Here is a 23,760-nt window from a genome sequence, read left to right on the forward strand (position 1 = left end):
GTATGTAACCTGAAGCGTATGTAACCCAAGGTACCACTGTACCTGAATAACAACGGCTTGTAGATACCACTGGGAAACCAAAATAGCAGTCCCTTGTGTGATCCTTGGGTTCTCGCCAAACCATGGGACCTCCAAAAGGCATACTCTTCCGTTTTCCTTTTGTCCAGTCTCTAAGTATTTCCTCACAATTGTGACAAACAATATGCGGAGCCCATTTCTTGCCTTGGTGGCCCAGGGGGATTTCAAAATAGCTGTTATAGGCACGCCTCACAAACGCTGTTATATTGCATCTTTGACGAGGAAGTGCATAGCAGCCACATACATAACAAAAGGCCTCAGGTTTGTTTACACATTTTTGTCTACTTGAAGAAGCCATGGTCTGATTTGAAAAATACAATTATTTAGGTTGCAAAACTATAAAAATAAAGAAAAATTAAGTTTGCAAAACAATAATTACTATTTGGTGAGGGTAGATCAACGTGTCAGTGTCCACAAGGCAGCATACTGGGTTCTTCCCCACTCCATTTCATCCTCACTAGAACCCTGGGAGGTAGGTTAGTCTGAGAGACAGTGTCTGGTCCAAGGTCTTGTGGCGAATTTTGTCGCTGACCGGGGATTTGAACCCTGGTCTTGCAGGTCCTAGTCCAACACTCTAACCGTTACACCAAACTGTCTCAGTGCTGTCACTTATTACAAACCTTCAAAATTCAGCCTAAAACTTCAATATTACATTTGTTAGCCCAGAAATGGAAACAAGAAGAAATTCCAACAAAAGAAGAATGGCAGGCGAAATTAATGGATTATGCAGAATTGGACAAAATGACAGGAAGGATTTGAAACCTGCGGGACCAGAGTTTCACAGAAGATTGGAAGAAGTATATGAATTATTTGAAGAGCAACTGCAATCAACAAATTACGCTAGTGGCACTACAAGAAGCTTTGTAAGGAGAAATATACAAAGTGTTACAAAGTAGAAAAAGATAGAGACATTGGTTATGAGTTTGAAATGTAATAGGGAAGATAAGAAATGCATACTGAGAGATTAGATTGGAAAATTTTCAGACAGGATTGATGGAAGTCAAAAATTTGAATAAGATGTAAAAGTATGTTTAATTACTGTTGAAAATAATATGTTAAAAAACTAATAAAAATTACACACACACACACACACAAAACTTCTATATTAAATGGCAAAATTCTAAGTGCACGTTGTCCTTTCCCTTACGATGAACTCCATTTTCATTTCATTTTAGTATCACTCCTTCTAAGTATTCTAACTGCATAGCTGAGTATTTTTTAAATACGAGATAATTAGTTTAAATTGTACCCCATCCTACTAGATGCTCCACAAAGCAGTTGCTGGGGAGTATCTAATAGCAGGCTCCAAGGCTGCCCAAATAGTACAGATTCTGAGTGTATTTGCATTTAAGAACAAATTCCTAGCCATACTTAGGGTGGTATCCTACCCAGTTCATCCATTCGTCATCTTGGCTCCTTATTTTCTTGACTTTACTCACTCACTCCAGCTCTCCTCCAGTGTTTGGGCTATGAGGCTGATAAACAATTAGAACTTGTACATGCAGAAGGTTTGCTGCAGATGCAAGGAAGTTCTGTGTGGCAGCCCGAGGCGGCAGCTATGGCTTCATTGTCGAGATGGACACATTCCCCACCTTTTCCTGCGATTCTGAGTCTGCAACACAAAGCATCACAAACCTGTATCGAAGCGGCAGACACATGTCTCAAGATGATCTTTCTTCAGGCTTTTTCTAAAGTCTAGCACAAAGGTGGTGGGTGGGAGAAAAACCTGGCGGACTAAAATAAAATGGCCCAGAAAAGGATGGAGATGTAAGCAGAATTTAATAAAAGGAAACAAGCTCATTGTTGAAACATCTCTACTATAATAGAGTGGTACCTCGGGTTAAGAACTTAATTCGTTCTGGAGGTCCGTTCTTAACCTGAAACTATTCTTAACCTGAGGTACCACTTTAGCTAATGGGGCTTCCCGCTGTGCCGTCACCACACGATTTCTGTTCTCATCCTGAAGCAAAATTCTTAACCTGAGGTACTATTTCTGGGTTAGCAGAGCCTGTAACCTGAAGCGTCTGTAACCCAAGGTTCCACTGTATAATAATAATATAAAGATATAATTTATACCCCGCCCATCTCGCTGGGTTTCCCCAGCCGCTCTGGGTGCCTCCCAACAGAATATTAACAATAAAATCAAAAAGCGATGAAACATTAAAAACTTCCCTAAACAGGGCTGCCTTCAGATGTCTTCTAAAAGTTAGATAGTTGTTTATTTCCTTGGCATCTGATGGGAGGGCGTTCCACAGGGCGGGGGCCACTACCAAGAAGGGCCTCTGCCTGGTTCCCTGTAATCTCTCTTCTCACAGTGAGGGAACTGCCAGAAGGCCCTCGGAGCCTCTACAAGCTGATTTTCATGAAACTGATAACCAAAGACGTGACTGCTTCAACAGGCCTCAATCACTTGTCATACTTGTGGCTCATACAAGTTTTCAGGTTTTTCCTCTATCTAAGGTTGCGGCCGTCAGCATATCATAAATGTGTTAAGATTATAGAGAGCACACCAAAAATAATAAACAAATCCCTATAAAGTCTGCCATTGCTTTCTTATTTTAAATATTGTTTATAAATCCATCCGTTGCTTGGACTTATTGTAGGGGAAAGCGATCTATGAAAGAAAGCAAACTATGAAAGATAAAGGGAACTGTTTACCTACAGAGATCCAGCGAAACTGAGTTTCTGATTTTGTATTTTCAGATGTGATGCGCCTGGCTTTCAGCTGCGCATAAATGTTGACATCTGATTCAGAATTATACTGGGAAGAATAATAGTCACAGAATCCATCCTGTTAACAGTGAATCGGAGACACTTTGGTTGCTGATGCCTCAGCACCGAAAACTGAAAGGGACTCACGTTGAATTTTCTCCATTTAGCCATCTCCAGGGTTGACCTGGGTCTCTTCTGAGACCGATCCAGAAGTCATGGTTGCCAGCGAGACGCTTCACATATTCCTTTGAAGACCAGAGAAAATGGATGTTAGAATTCTGCCCTGCGCTATTCACAGATAAGCACTTCGGCCAGTAAACACGCAGGCACACGTCAAAATGTTAGATGAAAACGTCAGCAAGTACACCTAGTTGATGATAACAGTCATGGTTGCCATTAATTTGATTTTGAATTGATTTTAGAATGAATTGATTTTAGAATGCATTTCAATTAATTGATTGTGATTTTATGTAAACTGTGTTACTTTTATTGTTGTTAGCTGCTCTGAGCTTGCCTTCGGCTGGGGAGGGCGGGATATAAATAAATTATTATTATTATATACAACAATAATAATATATGCATTCATTTCAATGCGTTCAATGGGGCTTACTCCCTAGCATGTGTAACGCAAGAGTAGGCAACCTATTTTTCTTTCAAGGGCTGCATTCCCTTTGGGGTAATGTCTTGAAGCCACATGTTTGTTGTGGGTGGAGAGAAAGCCAATGGTCACAGAATCGTAGAGTTGGAAGAGACCCCCAAGAGTCATCTAGTCCAACCCCCTGAAAAGCAGGAATCTCAACTCAAGCATCCATGACAGACGGCCACCCAACCTCTGCTTAATAACCTCCCTGGAAGGAGAGCCCACAACTTCACCAGTACCACTCCCTTCTCCCAACACCCTTTTCTCTTTTGCCTTCCTTTTCTTCACTTCCCAGCAGCTGCCATGCTGTATATACAATGGTAGCTAATCCTATAAACCTCCAGCTCATGGACCCAACTAGGCCTGGGCCGGGTCCTAATTTCCCCGTGACTCTGTTTGGCCCAACCACATTCACCTGTTCTGTCCTTGGCTTTATCACTGTTGGCACCTGCAGAGCCCTGTGCTTTTGCTCCCCAGCTGTCAAAGTTGCCCACAGGCAGGATTTGAACTCTTGGCCAGATCCACTTGGTCCAGGATACCTGAAGGAGTGTCTCCACCCCCATCCTTCTGCCTGGTCGCTGAGGTCCAGCTCCGAAGGCCTTCTGGCAGTTCCCTCACTGCGAGAAGCCAAGTTACATGGAACCAGGCAGGGGGCCTTCTCGGTAGTGGCACCCGCCCTGTGGAACGCCCTCCCACCAGATGTCAAAGAGAACAACAACTCCCAGACTTTTAGAAGACATTTGAAGGCAGCCCTGTTTAGGGAAGCTTTTAATGTTTGATGCATTACTGTATTTTAATATTTTGTTGGAAGCCACCCAAGTGGCTGGGGAAGCCCAGCCAGATGGGCGGGGCATAAATAATAAATATTATTATTATGCCTTGTTGAACTCAATGGGATTTACTTCTTTTTCTGCAGAATAATATTCTTATTGCTCGTGGGCTTTGCATGATACATCATATAAACCAGGAGTTTAGTGACCCACCTTCTTTTTTTTTTAAGTGAAGCAGCACCAGGAGTATGAAATTTAGAGCAGAGAAATGACAGGAGTGGGGGTTTTTTTAAAAAAAATGTGTGATGCATAGTTGTATTTTTATGTTATGTTAGAAGCCGCCCTGATTGGCTGGGGCAACCCAGTCAGATGGGTGAGCTGTAAATAAAATTATTATTGTTGTTATTATTATTATTATTATTATTATTTTCCGTGCCCCATGTGCTTTTTCGCCTGGTAAGCAAGGATTTGGGGGGAAATGATGCTGAGTGGGAAAACAGCTGTTAGGGGGAAACGGATGTGTGTGTGTGTGTGTATATATATATATATATATATATATACTGGTTCCAGTAACAAGAAGCCGAAAGCACCAGCCTGAAGATGACGAGTGAGACCTCGTCGAAACGTCGCCTAGACACCCCAACTTTTACACGGGAAGACACCCGAGGACACCAAAACCTGCATTCCTGTACCCGTGAAAATCTACGAAAGCAAATATATATATATATATATATACACACACACACACACACACACACACACATATATATATACACACACACACACACACAAATACACACACACAAATACACACACACACACACACACACACACACACACACACACACACACATTCTTCCTTCCTTCCTTCCATCATTTCTCCAGATTGTCTCCAACACCAAAGTCACTTTGCCCTTAAAAGCAGCCACTGAAATTCTGCAAGATATTCAAGGTTACGATGCGTAGTTAACTTCATAGATAAGGCGACTCGTTTCATCATGCTGCCAAAGAGGGGACAAAGGACCCCTCTCTTACCTGCTCTTCACTTTCAATCCTAGCCAAGGAGGCATTGTGGGACTCGCAGTAGCTTCTGCTGGAGTTCCAATTCCTTTTCTTATTTGAAAAGTGATAGCACTTTCCCGCATAGCCAATCCAATGATGTGGACATGGTAGACCGCAGAGCACGGAGGGAACCAGCTGATGACCCAGTTGCTTGGCTTCTCTGGGGGCTGTCACTGTGGAAGGAATAGAAAACTGGGGTAACCTGCCCAAACCACCCATTTGGAGAGGCATACAGTGGTACCTCAGGTTACAGACGCTTCAGGTTATAGACTCCGCTAACCCAGAAATAGTACACTCCTGCACAGCCCTGACCTCGCCACCTTCTCAGCGTCCAGATCGACATGGCATTTTACCCCCACCAATTTCTTCTAAAATGCTCCACACAAGCGTACATGTGAACAAAAACGTAAAAAAACGACATGTGGCCATAGCTGAAAAACTTGACCTGATTGTGCAAAACCAATGTGATTTTTGGACTCAGCACATCAGATTCGTCCTAAATCAACTGAAAAAACGCAGACAACAAATTTGTTGTTGACCAGTGTTATCTGGGCGCTGAGAAGGTGGCGAGGTCAGGGCTGTGCAGGAGTGTCAGATAGGCTCTGCTGGTACATCCGCACTGCTCTGACCTCACCACCATACCACCCTCTAACCCAGGGGTCAGGGGCTTTTTCAGCCATGGCCCGGTCCACTATCCCTCAGACCTTGTGGGGGGCCAGACTATACAGTGGTAACTCGGGTTACATACGCTTCAGGTTACAGACGCCGCTAACCCAGAAATATTACCTCGGGTTAAGAACTTTGCTTCATGTTGAGAACAGAAATCGTGCTCCGGCGGTGTGGCGGCAGCGGGAGGCCCCATTAGCTAAAGTGGTGCTTCAGGTTAAGAACAGCTTCAGGTTAAGAACAGACCTCCGGAACAAATTAAGTTCTTAACCCGAGGTACCACTGTATTTTTTTTGGGGGGGGGGATGAACGAATTCCTATGCCCCACAAATAACCCAGAGATGCATCTTAAATAAAAGAACACATTCTACTCATGTAAAAACATGCTGATTCCTGGACCGTCCGCGGGCCGGATTGAAAAGGCGATTGGGCTGGATCCGGCCCCTGGGGCCTTAGGTTGCCAACCCTGCTCTAACCCTCTGGCTAAGCATCTCTTTCCCTCCAATGCCAGATGTTCCCACCTGTGGCCAAAGCACATGGTCTCAGTGTGTCCTTGTAGGAATATGGATCATTGAACAACTGCTTTGGGGCAAGGCTGTCAGACATGGCAGTGGCTGAAAGCCAGGCGATAGCCTAAGTTCTGATTTTGAGAAGCTGGCTGAAGGCATGCAGCTACCTCAGACCCAAGAGGGAAGATAAAAATCTTAAGGGAGTAACACTGAGGTTCAGAAAACTTACCTGCTATAACGGTAATGGTAAGTGCAATGACCAGGAAAACGAGGACGCCTATGAGAATATCTTTAATTGATAGGTATTTCCAGATCTTGGGAGATGCTACAGAGGAAAGGGGGAAAAGAACAGCTAAACACATGAGCATTTGTAAGAACTTAAGAAGGGCAGGCTGGATAAGGATCCCTCCTTATAAGGGATCATGGGGGAAAGTGAATCCCTTTTACTTCCCCAGCAAAAACCAAACACAGGATCTGCTTAATCTACTCAGCTCATTCATTCTGGTCGAAAGGCAGAGCAGAGCCGAAGAATCTTTACTTGCATTAGCCACTAGCCATAGCAATAAAATAAAATAAAATAAAATAAAATAAAATAAAATAAAATAAAATAAAATAAAATAAAATAAAATAAAATATTGGAAGCCACTCAGAGTGGCTGGGGAAACTCAACCAGATGGGCAGGGTATAAATAATAAATTATTGTTATATTATTATATTATTATTATTACTGAAGATAGAGGTAAAAACTTAACTATAGAAAATACATTTTGGGGGTTTACACCAATACTCAAATAAGAGATCTTATTCTAATTGCCCCCACTAAAAACCTTGCAGTTTTTGCTGTCACCTGATCTGGCCAAAAGGAGAGAAAGCTGTAGCTGCTTTTAATTTTCCCATTATAGCGAACGGGAAACCACGCTTGCAAGAGAAGAAGCTCTACTATACAAAGCGAGGCATACATCTGAGCAGACATGGCCTGGACTGTATAGTAAGGCAGTATTGGGAAGAGCAGAAACAATGGCCTCACAGGCAGAGAGTCCAGTGCAATGCAGAGCTATAAGCAGGTCTTGAAGCCAAAGGGCTGCCATAAAGAAGCAAAGTGTTTAGGCGGCACCTGCAGGAACAAAGACTTGGAGCAAAGGAGATGCACTTACCAGATGCCTCCCTTTGCTCAAGGTCAACATGCGGGTGGAGAGAGTCCAAATGCTCTTCCTCGAATTTTGATCCGGCTTCCATCTTTCCTGCAGCCATACAAGGTAAAAAGACTGTGCTCTCGCTCCTCTCAAGAAAAACTGCGTGGAACTGGAAGGGACCGCGAGGGTCATCTAGTCCAACCCCGTGCGATGCGGGGATGTTTTTGCCCCAACCCGTTTGAAACCATACCGGACCCTGCTTAGCTTCGCAAGTGGATCTTCGCAAGGTTCTTAAGCAGAGCTTGGAAGGCCATCGGTCCTGGATGCTTTAGCTGAGATAACTGCACTGCAATGCAACGACATTCCCCACCCCCCACCCCCAATCACGGCTGGCGGCCACCGCCGCTACTGTCGCCCCCACGCCGAGACCCCCGCGCTCCCGATTCCCTGGCTTTTAATCGCCGTACCTGCACAGGTTGGCCCGTGCTCTGCACGCGCTTTCTCCAAGACGGGAGATGTCCGGAGGAGCTCGGCAATTTGAATTTGCGCGCAAAGGAAAGTGGCGCTCCGGATTCGCTGCGGGGTTTCCAATTAAAGTTCGTCATCCTCTGATAGGAGGAGCTCCAGGAAGGAGGAGGAGGAGGAGAAGTCTGCGCCGTTTGTAGCCAAGCGGGGTCGCCTCCGCCTCCTCTTTGCCGGCTGCTCGGCAGCTCCAGGGCGCCGGGAGAGAGAATCGACTCCGACTACTGTACAAGGCACCCTGACACCCAGAAAAGCGCCCAGGCGGGCGGATGCGTAATGGGAAGCGCTGATCTCCCCTCGCCTTGCTCTGCGTTGGGTGGCAGATCTCGCAGCGCTATGCAAGAAGCACTCTCGCCCAAGTGTGTGTGTGTGTGTGTTTGTGTTTAAGTGACCTGCGGGTCTCTCTCGTTGCTGGACTGCAGTTCCCAACACCGCTGTCCACTGGCCATCCTGACAAGCATAGCTGTCAACTTTTCCCTTTTCTTGCGAGGAATTCCATTCGGAATAAGGGAATTTCCCTTAAAAAAAGAGAAACGTTGACAGCTATGCTGAGAAGGGCTGCTGGGAGTTGGAGTCTAACCACATCTGGAAGATCGCAGAGGTCCACGCCCCCCCCCCCCCCCGTCTGACGACAGACTTGCCTCTTTGTGTGGGGAAATACTGTATGGGGTTCCGCGTGTGTGTGGCTGTGTGTATGTGTTAGTAATGAGCTTGGTCCTTTATTCAGTGTCATGTGCTCCTCTGCTTTTGCAGACTCCAGCTATGGGAACCAGTGTGGTGTGAGGGTTAGAGTGCTGGACTATTTCCTTGGATGAGTCAAGGATGGGGAGTTACTGCAATGAAAACCATTATAGCAGTACAGTGGTACCTTGGTTCTCAAACTTAATCCGTTCCAGAAGTCCGTTCCAAAACCAAAGTGTTCCAAAACCAAGGCGCACTTTCCCATAGAAAGTAATGCAAAATGGATTAATCCGTTCCAGACTTTTTAAAACAACCCCCCTAAAACAGCAATTTAAGATGAATTTTACTCTCTAACGAGACCATTGATCCATAAAATGAAAGCAATAATCAATGTACTGTACTATAAAATAAACAAGACAGTAGTGTAGATGATAAAAATTATCATCCACACAGTCACAAAAATAAATTAACCAAAAAAGCCTCAAAAACAAAAATACAAAATAAGTAGCAAAAACAAAAGTGCCAGAAGTCCGTTTGACTTCTGAAATGTTCGAAAACCAAGGTGCAGCTTCTGATTGGTGCAGGCACCCCGGAAACAATAGCCGACAACCGCATTGGATGTTCGGCTTCCAAAAAACATTTGAAAACCAGAACACTTACTTCCGGGTTTTCATCATTTGGGAACCAAGACGTTTGAGAACCTAGGTACCACTGTATTGGCCACATCTCTGCTTTGTAGCTGGAGACATAGATTGGCTCAGGTGCAGAGGTTGCAAGACTACTGCTGCTGTCAGCTGCAGAGGCAAGGCTGGCAGGAGGGAGGGGGTAGCTGCCGGTGGCGAGAGGGCTGCAGCTTCTCTTACTGCCCTCTCCCTCTGTCCTGTTCACTTTATTGCCACAAACAGTAGCCTCCTGGTTCCTGGACATTTGTGTAAGTACTGGAAGAAGTCATCAACTTCCATCATGTAACAAACAAACAAACAAATATGCAGTGAGACCCAGGTACAAATTCATCACATAGAACCTCATATTGAAGAGTAATATGAAGGTTAGTGGGCCGCACTGCCTGCTTCCTGACAACTGATGCTGCTTTAGGTCAGGAGAAGGCCTTTTATAGCCCTGGTTCCTGTCCCTGGCTCAAAACCTCACATGATGGTCGGAGCGAAACAATACAAACTTAAAGCTTTTGCAGATGACCTAGTTTTGACCCTGCAGGAGCCAGAATCTAGTACGAAAAGAGTATTACAATTGATTCAGGACTTTGGTCGGGTGGAGGGATTTAAATTAAACAAACAGAAAACCAAGGTGTTGGGAAAAAAATTGACAGATACAGAGTCAGAACGGTTTCAGAGAGAAACAGAACTAACTATGGTTAAAAAGGTAAAGTACCTAGGGGTAAACATAACAGCAAAAAATCTGAGTCTATTTAAGGATAACTATGAAAAATGTTGGTCTGAAATTAAGAGAGACTTGGACAGTTGGACAAAACTGAAGCTTTCTTTGTTAGGCCGAATTGCTGCTATTAAGATGAATGTATTGCCAAAAATGTTGTTTTTGTTTCAAACACTACAGATTGTGGACAAGACGGAGTGCTTCCGGAAGTGGCAGAAAGATATATCTAAATTTGTCTGGCAGGGCAAAAAGCCCAGAATTAAGTTTAAGATATTAACAGATGCGAAAGAAAGAGGGGGCTTTGCCCTGCCAGACTTAAAGTTGTACTATGAAGCCGCAGCTTTCTGCTGGCTAAAAGACTGGCTACTTCTCGAAGACACTGATGTATTAGACCTGGAAGGTTTTAACAATGCTTTTGGTTGGCATGCATACTTATGGTATGACAAAGTTAAGATCAATAAGGCCTTTAAGAACCATATTGTCAGGAAAGCAGTGTTTAATGTCTGGACAAAATATAAAGACTTATTGGAGAATAAAACTCCAAGGTGGCTTTCACCTCTGGAAGCTAAGGCCCGAAAAAGACCCAATATGGAGGCCAAATGGCCAAAATATTGGGAAATATTGGAAAAAGATGGAGACAATTGGAAATTGCAGAGTTTGGAGAAAATGAAGGATAAGGTGCGAGACTGGTTACATTACGCTCAGATTAAAGAAGTTTTTAAAAATGACAAAAAGTTAGGGTTCCAGGTGGAGAAATTGAAGTTAGAAACAGAATTGTTAGAACCAAAGACTAAGGTACTATCTAGAATGTATAACTTGCTGTTAAAATGGAATACACAAGACGAAATGGTTAAATCGGCTATGATAAAGTGGGCGCAGGACATTGGGCATAACATTATGTTTAAGGATTGGGAAAGGTTGTGGACCACCGGGCTGAACTTCACCGCATGTAATGCTCTGAAGGAAAATATAATGAAAATGATATATAGATGGTACATGACCCCAGTTAAACTTGCCAAAATATACCATTCGTCTGATAATAAATGTTGGAAATGTAAAGAAAATGAAGGAACATTCTTTCACCTCTGGTGGACATGCCCTAAGGTGAAGGCCTTCTGGGAAATGATATATAATGAGCTGAAAAAGGTATTTAAGTATACCTTCACTAAGAAACCAGAGGCCTTCCTCCTGGGTATTGTCGGCCAGAAGGTGCTAAAGAAGGACCGAACATTCTTTATGTATGCAACAACGGCAGCAAGGATACTCATCGCAAAAAACTGGAAAACTCAAGATCTACCCACACTGGAAGAGTGGCAGATGCAGCTGATGGACTATATGCAACTGGCCGAGATGACTGGCAGAATCCGAGACCTGGGAGAAGAGAAGATGGAGGAAGACTGGAAGAAATTTAAGATGTATCTACAAAAACATTGTAATTTGGCTGAATGTTAAGAAGGATGCTAGATTATAAAAAATCGGCCACCACTAAATTAGATTTAAATTTGATGATAAGTGAGACTAAAGAAAATATAAATTTTTTTGGAAGAATTGCTAGATTATATTTGAATGACTGGACATGAGATTTGTAAACAAGTTGATAATTTGTTTGGAAAAAACTTTTAACGATGTAAATGGGAGCGGGAGACGTGAGGGAGTCCAAAGAAGTGATGAAACTATGTTTGTGACAGAAGTAAGATTGTTTATTATTTGTGCATTTATATTTAAAAACTTTAATAAATATCTTTTTTAAAAAAAAAAAAAAACCTCACATGATGAGAGGCATCCACCCTCATCCGTTTCAGCTCCTACAAGAGCTTGGGTAATGTAAACGTATCATTGCAATGCAGGCAATTTTGTCTCGCCTTCCCACCCCAATACACAGCAAGCTCTCACCTCTATAGTGCTAAATCTTGTAAGAGAGGCTGTTTGAGAGATGATAAATGAAAGTACATTTTCGGCAAAACCATTCCACAAGGGAAGGGAAAGGAAAGAAAAAGGCAGGAGTGGAGGGGACTCTTATTATTTATGTCACATATGTGAAAACACTGAAAGTTGCAAGCCCAGAGTCACCCAGAGTTAAGTAAAGAGATTTGATTCCAGCTCCCTCTGCTTTTAGTCTGCAGCTTTGAAGTAAAAACCAGGACACCCTGAAAGTTGTGGGAATGTTGTAGATACCAGGAGAGGATATATTTATTTAATAGTATCCTTCCTCACTCATGCTTGTGAGTCAGCAGCGGAATACATTCCCCAGTGTATAGCAGGAAGCTAGTTGGTAGATTTGTTTGAATCTCTTTACTTAAGCAATCCAATCTGGATTTGTCCAGATTGGGTTGTGCTCCTGGTAAGTCCCCTTTTATACCTCCTAAAAAGAATAAATACACGAAGATCTTCTTTATATGTAACAAGAAGTTTACTCACATTCAGTTCACATTCAGTTCACAGTTGGATCCCTGAAGGCAGGCTTTAGCTTAGAGCAGAGGTCGGCAACCTAAGGCCTGGGGGCCAATTCCGGCCCGCATGGGTTCTGGATCGGGCCTGCGGACAGTCACTCCCACTTCTGCGCAGGCACGATTTTTGGCATCTGGGCATGTGCAGAAGCAATTTTTGGCACCACGGACATGCACAGACACGATTTCCGGTGTCGTGCTGCGCCCGTCTGTCCCACGGACGATCTCTGTGGGAGTGAAGCCTTGCTGACCCCTGGCTTAGAGTTACAGAAGAGAATGTGGGCTCATCCCATATGCTGATACAACAGTATCAACATCAAAAGAACAACAAAAACAAGGAGGGATGGCATCAAGAGAGCAGCACGGCTTCAAGTGAAGGATGGCTGTGTGACCAACCAGTGTGGTGTAGTGGTTAAGAGCGATAGACTCATAATCTGGTGAACCGGGTTCGCGTCTCCACTCCTCCACATGCAGCTGCTGGGTGACCTTGGGCCAGTCCCACTTCTCTGAAGTCTCTCAGCCCCACTCACCTCACAGAGTGTTTGTTGTGGGGGAGGAAGGGAAAGGAGAATGTTAGCCGCTTTGAGACTCCTTTGGGTAGTGATAAAGCGGGATATCAAATCCAAACTCTTCTTCTTTTATGGGGTCTCCCAGGGTCATGCCCACCTACCTGGTCACACGCAGGGGGAGGGTGCTCCAGACCAGGTGTGAAAGGAAGTCCTCCTGCAACTGAAGTAACACCCCCCTGTGTGTCCACTCTGGGAAAACAGGAAGTGTTGTACTTGACAGCTTAAGTTACATCCCACATAAGTTGTTCAGCTTTTTTTAGGAAGACCCCAAAGTTGAGCTTTTTTTAAGTAAAAGCCACAGGAATTTTTCACCTTTGGAGCTTTCTAAAGCATTTCTGGCACAATTTAAACCCCACTGCCAGTTTCCCAGGACATTTGCCCAATTTTCGAAAAATTATCCAGGACGCCATTTTAGGAGGAAATTGGGTCGTATGGCATCCCTATACAGTGGTACCCCGGGTTAAAAACACCTCGGGTTACAAACACTTTGGGTTACAGACTCTGCTAACCTGGAAGTAGTACCTTGGGTTAAGAGCTTTGCCCCAGGATGAGAACAGAAATCGCTCACCAGTGGCTGCAGCAGGAGGCCCCATTAGCTAAAGTGGTATCTCAGGTTAAGAATGGACCTCCGGAACGAATTAAGTCCATAACTAGAAGTACCACTGTATAACACAGGGGTGGGTGGTGAACAAGATGCAAGCACCCATTAACCACAGCCAGCATGGACAGGGATGGTGGCAGCCATAGTGCAACACTATGGAGGAAGAAACTACGCTTACTAGCTTTAACATGTTTTTCATTCATATTTCATCGTGACTTTTCGATTTGCTGCAAATCCACTGATGTGCTGAGGTGCACCTTGAGGCTGTGGCGCTGCCATCTTGCGCTTTCCAATAGGCACATTTTCCTTCTCCAATGACTTTCATCCTGCAGCACAAAATATAGAGTCAGGCAAGGGTCAAATGTCTCCCCTACAACAATAAATTGGTATTGACAAGTTAGGATAATGCAGCTCAATTCACTTGGCACCTGGAACGCATGTGAAAAGCGCAGTGGCAGAGTGTTCCCTGCTGGCACCTGCCTGGCCGTAAAGTGAGGAGCTTGGCTGCTGATCCTGCCCTGCTTTGAGGGGTGTACTCGCAGCACCCCGCAAGCCCGGCACTGCTTTGCGAGACTTCTAAAAAGAATCGGAATCAGAAGTACAGTGGTGCCTCGCAAGACGAAATTAATTCGTTCCGCAAGATTTTTCGTCTTGCGAGTTTTTCGTCTTGCGAAGCACGGTTTCCCATAGGAATGCATTGAAAATCAATCAATGCGTTCCTATGGAAACTGCCTTCAGACCAGGTCCGGGGACAGTCTGTCCCCCGACCTCTTCTGAAGGCTGGGGGGGGGACAAGGGCTTTTCTTTCCACCCCCAGCATTTTAAAAAACCCCGGGACAGCAGAGGGCTTCGCTGCCGCCCGCCAGCATTTTAAGATCGCCCCGGACAGCGGACTTCTCCGCTGTCCCGGGGCGATTTTAAAGCCCCCGGGAAGGCAGGCGGGGGGGAGCAAAGACTTTCGCCCCCCGCCGGCCTTCAGAAGAGGTCCTGGACCTCTTCTGAAGGCTGGCGGGGGGCGAAAGTCTTTGCTCCCCCCCGCCTGCCTTCAAAAGCCGTCCGGGATAGTGGGAAGCGCTTCTCTGCTATCCCGGACCGCTTTTAAAATGCTGGCGGTGGGGAGCAAAGCCTTTTGGCCCCCGCCGGCCTTCCTGGACCTCTTCTGAAGGCCGGAGGGGGGGGGAAAGGCTTTGCTCCCCACCGCCAGCATTTAAAAGAGGTCCCCGGAGATTTCCCTATGGGCTTTTGTCTTGCGAAGCAAGCCCATAGGGAAATTCGTCTTGCGAAGCAACTCGCAAACGGAAAACCCTTTCGTCTTGCGGGTTTTCCGTCTTGCGAGGCATTCGTCTTGCGGGGCACCACTGTATCTTTATTTGCATCAGCCACAGCCACAAAATAAAATGTACTGAAGATAGAGGTAAAAACTTAACTCTACAAAATACAGTCCAGGTCAGGGGTCAGCAACCTCTTTCAGCCATGTGTCAGTCCACTGTCCCCTCAGGCCACTGTATTTTGAAGGGGGAAAATGAACAAATTCCTATGCCCCACAAATAACCCAGAGATGCATTTTAAATAAAAGCACACATTCTACTCATGTAAAAACACGCTGATTCCTGGACCGTTCGTGGGCCGGGTTGAGAAGGCGATTGGGCCACATCCTGCCCCAGGGCCTTAGGTTGCCTATCCCTGGGTCAGGTCAATGGCCCACCTAGTCCAACGTCCTGTTCTCACAGTGGGAAGCCTGCAAGCCAGACCTGAGTGCAGCACCACTCTGCCCACTTGCAGTTCCCCTCAACTGGTTGCCTCTGACAGTGAAAGTAAAGGTAAAGGGACCCCTGACCATTAGGTCCAGTCATGGCCGACTCTGGGGTTGTGGCACTCATCTCGCTTTATTGGCCAAGGGAACCGGGGTACAGCTTCTGGGTCATGTGGCCAGCATGACTAAGCCGCTTCTGGCGAACTAGAGCAGTGCCGTTTACCTTCCTGCCGGAGTGGTACCTATTTATCTACTTGCACTTTGACGTGCTTTTGAACTACTAGGTTGGCAGGAGCAGGGACTGAGCAACGGGAGCTCACCCTGTCGCAGGGATTTGAACCACAGACCTTCTGATTGACAAGCCCTAGGCTCTGTGGTTTAACCCGCAGCGCCACCCGCGTCCCAACAGTGAAAGTAGAACATAGTTATTGTAGCACCTACTGTGATCTGAAGCACATGACCTGCAGGATTTCAGATAAATTGCATTCTAAACTCCCATTTCAGGGGAGTTGTGATTTTGTTCAAAATTACGTTCCTTAGGGAAGAAGCCCTTCATTAACAATTATATATGGAGCTGTCTTGGGAAACATTTCATTTTTGATTATCAGTATTTATGGGAAGGACTCACGTCGCAGTGTCTCCATTTAGCCATTTCCGGGTCTCTCCCATCCCTGGTTGGATGCCAATCCAGTAGCTCCTCTTCATGTCATGACGTTTACAATAAGCCTTTAAAAGACCAGAAGGTATCAGAGCCTTGAACTGCCATGTTCACAGTGCAACTGAAAATATTACACAAATCCAAAATGTTCATCAGTTTCTTTTTAAAAAAAGAAAGAGCAACTTGTTGGATGGAGTTTTTTTATATATAAATAATTTTTATTAACATTTTACCATTTTTGACATCCAAATATCATATAATATATAACAAAAATATTGTTCCCCAATTTCCCCCTCCCCCCACGACTTCCCTCAGCTTCCCATTCTGGTTTTTTGACACATTATCTTATCCTGCTTATTAGTTGTTCTCATTCTCTAACTTTTTTTTCAATTTTTCAATTGGTTTTCCAAGTTTATAACAAATATAACACACAAAAATTTAAAAACATATTTAAAAGAACTATTCGCTGACATTTTTAAACATAATTATTATTTTTTCTTCATCATTTTAACATCCTCATTCTATTTCCTGCATTTGTTTCATTAACAGCGAGTGTTGGATGGAGTTCTTAACTCAGTTCAGCTACCAGCACAGGATACAAATGTGGGATGGGGTGTTTGTTTTAAATAAATACTTTTTAACAAAAAATATTTTATGTGCTCAATATTATTAATATTCTGTTGGGAGCTGCTTGGAGTGGCTGGGGAGACCTGACCGGATGGATGGGGTATAAATAATAACAATAATAATAATAATAATTACAAATGCTTGTTTGTTTTAACAATCACTTAGTGTTATGTGCTAACCCAGCGCCCTTCTTTAACCATGGTTTGTCTGACCACTAACCAAGCTACAAAAGCATGAAGCAAAAGCAGTTGGGAAATGAGCCAAAGCCATGGTTTCTTTGACCACCCATAGGACAACTCATGGTTAACTTGTGGTTTGTTGAACAAACCATGGCTTAGAGTTATATATCAAACAGCTTAGACAGACAATGTTTCCACACCTCACCTTTTCATCCTCTTCAATCCTAGCAAGAGACGCATTGTTTGAGACGCAAAAATCGTAGCTGGAGTTCCAATCCCTTTCTTCTTCCGAAAAGTAGTAGCATTTGTTTCTAAAGCCAGTCCAGTTGTATGGGCAATATTCAGCAAAAACAGGGTTGTAACTTCGTTGCTCTGTTTTGTTAGAAAAAACTAAGATAGGTACAGAGAATTCAATGTTACCGGATTATTCATCTAGCTATCCCTGAGAAGCACAGACAGAAACTGGGATCATTTGGCTGAAACAGAGTAGGGCCTAGCTATCTACCTCACAACTCCTTAAAAAATAACTTTTTTGTATTCTTTTGCAATTCTCAAGTGCAAGTCACATACCTGTATATCTTAAGCACATATGTATCCCTTTTTACAATACATCTACAATACACTCCATCCACCAGCCATCTTGGAAGATTAGCTGAAAGTAACAAAAGTGAGGCGCACAGTCTCTAAAGAAAAACAATGTTTTGTTGCCAAGGGCAGGATGACAACCCCACCTTACAGGAAGCCTCTCCGGAAGCCAGGAGTTGGCCCTAATAACTTGTTGTTTAAAGTGAAAGACAAGAAAGCATTCACTCTCATTTCCATGCACAGATAGGCACTTGAATCTTGCACTTGTAACCAGAGAGTGTCCTCCACCATATCTGAGGGCAGGAGCTATGGGGCCACAGGGCAGATAATAGCAGCACAGAGAGCTCTCTTCTCCAACAGCTCACCATTACTTTCTCCCACCCATCTCCCATCTGCTACCCAAGGCAGCTGCTTCACTCTGCCTCATGATAGGGCTGGCCCTGCAGGGAACACTCATGCAGGCTGAGGAGGATACAGCTCAGGAATTTGCCCCTTTGCTGGGAGACAAAGGGGAGCAGGAGAACTGAGAGCTTGGTAATCTCAATTTCCAAGATGAAGGGAAGAAAAATTGGGAATTATGGAAAAGTTCCCTTTGTGTACACACTGTGATAACAGGCATTCAGTGCTGGATGTAGGTGCCTTTTTGGGGCGCTGTACATATGATGCTCTCCTGTCCCATAGTATTTGCCAATCTAAAGCAAATTCTGCTAGAACTCTTATACAGTGGTACCTCGGGCTATGAACGCATCAACTTACGTTTTTTCGGGTTACGAACGATTGTAACCCGGAAGTAAGTTGTCCGAGCTCTTGAAGGCCTTGCTGCTGCCTGGAGGCAAACCCAGACGTCCACAGGGACTATGGAGCTCTCTGAGGCCTCCATGAATGCCAGGAACCAAGCCCCGACATCAGCAGTGCCCAGAGAGGCTCTGCAAATGCCAGGAGCCAAGCCCCGACATCCGTGGTTCCTGCAGGGCCTGCAGAGGCTCCGCGACTGGGCTCCAGCCACGGGAGCTCTCTGAGGCCTCCGCGAATGCCGGGAGCCAAGCCGATTGTGATTGTGGAAGAGGACCCTGAGCCCCCATCCAAACAATGAGTGCACGTAATAAAAGAAATACATGTTATTTTTTAAAATCTAAAATACTGTCTTATTTATTTTATAGTACAGTACATTGATTATTGCCTTCATTTTATGGATCAATGGTCTCATGAAACAGTAAAATTTGTGTTAAATTGCTGTTTTAGGGGGTGTTTTTCATCATCTGGAACGGATCAATCCACTTTCTATTACTTTCAATGGGAAAGTCTGCTTCAGGTTAAGAATGCTTCAGGTTAAGAACGGACTTCCGGAACTAATTGAGTACTTAACCTGAGGTACCACTGTAATCCTTTTAGTGCTGAAGATGAAAACTTTTGCCCGACACGGGTCTTGAACTCACAACCCTGAGATTAAGAGCTTCATGTTCTACTGACTGAGCTATCCCAGGTGGCTGAAGAGAACTTCAAGGAAAGTAGCATCCAAGTTTCTGCAACTTACCTACTGCAAGGAGAATGATGATGATGATGATGATGATGATGATGATGATGATAAAGAAGACATTGAGAACAATGGAAAACTTTAGCCGTGAACATTGCCTGTGTGGTAGGGAACAAATAAAACATATATCCATAAGCGCTCATGAGACTGATCCAACAGAGCTTTGGAGAACTCTATGTTTAACACCTTTGTGGGATGCTACAAGGCAGTTCTGTATGACAGCTTAAAATAGTCAAATATTGAACTGGTGGGACCAGCAACAAAATGTTGCAGTATAATATCCTCACCACGAAGCAGGAGGACTCTCCTCAAGGTTGCGGCCTCCATGCCCTCCTGCAGAATAGTCTAAGCCAGAGCTTTCCAAACTTTTCGTGCTGGTGACACACTTTTTAGAAATGCATCATTTCGCAACACAGTTTTACTAGAAACTGGATCTGGGATGTAACATAAGCAATCAAGTATTCCTATTTGCCCAGAGTGGACACACAGGAGGATGTTACTCCAGCCAGGAGGACTTCCTGTCACACCTGGTCTGGAGCATCCTTCCCCTGTGTGTGACCAGGTAGATGGGCGTGACTCTGTGAGATCCCATAAAACACACAGTTTGGAAAACTCTGCTCTAAGCAGTAAGCAGCTCAGGCAGGACCAATCGCTCGGTGCTTACTGGGCTTTCTGAAAGGATTTCCCCTTAAATGAGAGCCTAGAGTCAACTCATCTTCAGCAGAGCACAGATTTGGGGAGCACCAAAGCAAGCACGGGGGCCTCTTGCTTTGATGCCACACCTCTATCTTTGCCCTCAGTGATGTAAGCAGCAATTCAGCAATGCCAATATAATCCACTAGAAATAAAAATAAAATAAAAAAACTGTCCAGTAGCACCTTAAAGGTAAAGGGACCTCTGTCGTGGCTGACTCTGGGTTTGCAGCGCTCATCTCGCTTTATTGGCCGAGGGAGCCGGCGTACAGCTTCCAGGTCATGTGGCCAGCATGACTAAGTTACTTCTGGCGAACCAGAGCAGCGCACGGAAACGCCGTTTACCTTCCCGCCGGAGTGGTACCTATTTATCTACTTGCACTTTGACGTGCTTTCAAACTGCTAGGTTGGCAGGAGCAGGGACTGATCAACGGGAGCTCACCCCGTTGTGGGGATTCGAACTGCCGACCTTCTGATTGGCAAGCTCTAGCCTCTGTGGTTTAGACCACACGCCACATGCTTTTGTGTGTATGCACACTTCTTCAGCTCATACCAAGAACAAACATAGTTGGTCTCTAAGGTGCTACTGGACATTTTTTTATTATTATTTCTACTGCATCAGACCAACATGGCTACCTACCTGAATACAGTGGTACCTCGGGTTAAGAACTTAATTTGTTCCGGAGGTCCGTTCTTAACCTGAAACTGTTCTTAACCTGAGGCACCACTTTAGCTAATGGGGCCTCCTGCTGCTGCCACGCCACCGGAGCACGATCTCTGTTCTCATCCTGAAGCAAAGTTCTTAACCCGAGGTACTATTTCTGGGTTAGCGCAGTCTGTAACCTGAAGCATCTGTAACCCGAGGTACCACTGTATAATCCAAATAATTTTTGCCACCCCATTGCCAAGCCAAACTCTCCCCATATCTTTGTGCTGTCGTTTTGCATCTTTCAGCAACCATAGCAAACTTTTCACCCCTACCTTTAAAACTCTCCACCACCTTTCTCTACCCTAACCTTCTCCACTTCCTTCTTCTCAGGTCCTGCCCATAAGGCCTATTTTACAAATAAATGAGATTGTAAAATGATGCCTGCTGCAGCGAGGGTTATAGTGAAGACATAAAGGTAAAGGTAAAGGTACCCCTGCCCATACGGGCCAGTCGTGTCCGACTCTAGGGTTGTGCGGCCATCTCACTTAAGAGGCCGAGGGCCAGCGCTGTCCGCAGACACTTCCGGGTCACGTGGCCAGCGTGACGAAGCTGCTCTGGCGAGCCAGCACCAGCGCAGCACACGGAAACGCCGTTTACCTTCCCGTTATAAAGCGGTACCTATTTATCTACTTGCACCTAAGGGTGCTTTCGACCTGCTAGGTTGGCAGGAGCAGGGACCGAGCAATGGGAGGTCACCCCATCACGGGGATTCGAACCATCGACCTTCTGATCGGCAAGCCCTAGGCTCTGTGGTTGAACCCACAGTGCAATTCACATGTGCCGGGAGATCTAGCCCCAGTGCTCCACAAGAGAACCTCCCTTCCTTATTTATGTCTCCTACATTTGTCTCCTGTCCTTTTTGCTTCTCTCCCTAGCCTTGCCTCTGTCTCCTTCTCCTTCTCGCTTCTTCCAGCTTCCCTTTCCCCAATCAATCCCTTAGCATCCTTTCTTCTGTGGTCTTCTCGTTCCTAAACGCACAATCGGAGTCAATTCCAACCACACCTTGGGCGTAGCCAAGATTTTTGTTGGAGCGGGTTAGGTCTTAAGTTTGGGGGGGGGGGAGAACCTCAGTTAGCTATGTGTTTTTATATATTTTTATTGATTGCGGGGACAGCTGCCCCTCCCAGCCTCCCCACTTTGCTATGCCCATGAATCACACCTAGACACCTGCTCTTTATGTTAGCCCCTGTGGATCCACAAAAGCTTCCCACGACCTACCTGCATCCATTCGTTCCAGTCTCGTTGCGAAGACGACTGGCTACATTCCCCTCACTTCTCTCTTCACTGGAGCTGGGGGGTGGGAGGAAGGGCCCTCCGACCTCCTCCCCTTCCATCCTGACCAGCTTTTCCCGGGATCTTTGCCAGCTGCAAGGCTCTGGGAAGAACTTGGCGCATAGTTTCCCGCTGCTCCCGTCCTGCGAGGCGCTACCAAGTTCTCAGCCTCAACGCGAAGAGAAGCAGTCGCTCGGGAAGTCAAGCCTCGGCTTCTCTCCGCTCGGAGAGGAAACTCAGTAGGCACTCCCCTCTCCCTCCCCCTCCCTCTCCCCGCCCCCCCCCTTTCAGGCAAGTTCTCAGAAGTGCCCCAGCCGCAACTCTGCTTCAGCCCTCATGCAAGACAAGGCGTCCCTCCCCTTTGCATCTTATTTTGTGTGCCCTTCAAACACCACGCAGAAGGCCTTCTCGGTAGAAGTGGAAACGCCCTTCCATTAGATGCCAAGGAAATATACTTTCAGAAGGTATCTGAAGGCAGCCCTGTAGAGGGATGTTTAAAATGTGTGATGTTTTCCTGTGTTTAAATTTGTTGGAAGACTGGTTGGGGCAAGCCAATCAGATGGGTTGTTATTATTATTATTATTACTACTACTAGTACTCATTTGGTTAGAGCATGGTGCTGATACCGCCGAGGCTCCAGGCTGGATTCCCGTATGGGGCAGCTGCTTAGTCCTGCATTGCAGGGAGTTGGACTAGATGATTCTCAGGCTCCCTTTCCAATTCTACGATTCTTTGATTATTATTATTATTATTATTATTATTATTATTATTATTATTATTATTATTATTATGTAAAAGCGACAGACAAGGCTTTAATGGGTGTGGGATTGCAGGACTTGTTTGTCTGTCTGTTCTGTTTGCATGAGTGTACACTGCCCTTTACAGAGGGAGGTGGGGAACCAGTGGTCCTGGGTTAGCACACCCAGTAGAGCACGAGACACTTAATCCCGGGGTCATGGGTTTGCGCCCCACTTTGGGCAAAATATTTCTTCCTTGCCAGGGTTGGACTAGATGACCCCTGGGGTCCCTTCCAACTCTACAATCCAATGCTTCTATGATTCTATGACTCCAACTCCCCTCATTGCTGACCATGGTGCTGGCTGGGACTGATGGGAGCATGAGGCTTCAGGTGGAAGGATCCACAGGTTGGGGGGGCAGGGAGGGGACTACTAAGGATGCAGCAGATTCAGCCTCCAATGAATGCCTTGGCCTCTGCCTCTGCCACAGTGGCAGCATAGCTGCAGCATGCTCTTTGCATTCTCAGACAGAGAGGAAGGAAGCATATTGTGAACACGCCCTTGTTGTGCCTGTTTCCTCCGACACTGTTCTGCTGCCATGCATTGTCAAGCATATGCAATCTAGAGATGTATTTCCTGCCTGCTATAACCAAAACAAAAATATGTTGCTTTAGACACCCTCCGGAAAAAGTAATTATCCCATCCACTTTAAGAAAGAAAAAGAGAAAAAGGAGGGGAAAAAATAAGAATTGATAGTTTGTTGCAGGGCAGGCCCAAGACATTTTGGCACCTGTGGTGAGCTAGAAACTGGTGCGCCCCTCATCACCAGGGAGTAACTACAGGGGTGCTGACTCCTAGGGACTGAACCCCTCCACAATATTGAATTGAATTTTATTATTACGGTCACAGACCAGTTCTGGCTCACTTACAATATCAGGAAAATCATAAAACACAATAGGAATACATTGAATTGCAATTGGGTATAGAGACAATTCAGATACAGCGGCAGTTAAAAATATGTATTAAATCTTGATCACTAAAATATAACCTAAAATTGTCATTTAAAACCTTAAATCATTTTGGTAGTACAGCTTGTTCCCTAAGTTTTATGGCAGTCGCACAGAATTTGGCCACCCTTAGCGTGATCTCTAGATCCTTGTCCTCTACCAGGAGTTTGAGACATTGAAGTTCCGGACTCATTTGGAGATTTTTGTATAGCAGGAGTGATAAAT

At 45.2% G+C, this 23,760-nt stretch overlaps 2 protein-coding genes across 3 annotated transcripts; both read right to left on the minus strand.

The window, feature by feature from the left end:
* Positions 1-1,157: 1,157 nt before the first annotated feature.
* LOC309337230 (C-type lectin domain family 2 member D-like) lies at positions 1,158-8,210 on the minus strand. Of its 2 annotated transcripts, XM_081853983.1 has the most exons (6): positions 8,038-8,210; positions 7,592-7,678; positions 6,667-6,762; positions 5,236-5,435; positions 2,938-3,035; positions 1,158-1,690 (listed from the first exon to the last, which is right to left on the minus strand). In XM_081853983.1, the coding sequence occupies exons 2-6, from the start codon at positions 7,671-7,673 to the stop codon at positions 1,546-1,548; spliced, it is 621 nt and encodes a 206-aa protein (XP_081710109.1). In that variant the 5' UTR covers positions 7,674-7,678; positions 8,038-8,210; the 3' UTR covers positions 1,158-1,545. The 2 variants fall into 2 exon arrangements, with proteins under 2 accessions (XP_081710109.1, XP_081710108.1); XM_081853982.1 differs by lacking the exon at positions 8,038-8,210 and having other exon boundaries at positions 7,592-7,980.
* Positions 8,211-13,960: 5,750 nt separating this feature from the next.
* On the minus strand, positions 13,961-21,853 carry LOC309335187 (C-type lectin domain family 2 member B-like; the record flags this gene model as incomplete). The annotated part of the gene is made up of 5 exons (XM_081850062.1): positions 13,961-14,108; positions 16,164-16,261; positions 17,205-17,389; positions 19,119-19,216; positions 21,738-21,853. 5 exons carry the CDS (start codon positions 21,851-21,853, stop codon positions 13,982-13,984), a joined length of 624 nt encoding a protein of 207 aa, XP_081706188.1. The 3' UTR covers positions 13,961-13,981.
* Positions 21,854-23,760: the final 1,907 nt, after the last annotated feature.

This window comes from Podarcis erhardii (assembly GCF_964252035.2).
Source record: "Podarcis erhardii genome assembly, chromosome: 2".
NCBI classification, from domain to species: Eukaryota; Metazoa; Chordata; class Lepidosauria; order Squamata; family Lacertidae; genus Podarcis; species Podarcis erhardii.

Bases quoted from the DNA above. Each gene is read 5' to 3' on its own strand.
- LOC309337230 (XM_081853982.1), bottom strand. From the start codon at position 7,688: ATGGCTGCAGGAAAGATGGAAGCCGGATCAAAATTCGAGGAAGAGCAT. The intron at 6,763-7,591 runs GTAAGTGCATCT...TTTCCTCTGTAG, and splicing joins TGAGCAAAGGGAGGCATCTG to CATCTCCCAAGATCTGGAAA. The intron at 1,691-2,937 runs GTGAGTCCCTTT...TTTGTGTTGCAG, and splicing joins CTAAATGGAGAAAATTCAAC to ACTCAGAATCGCAGGAAAAG.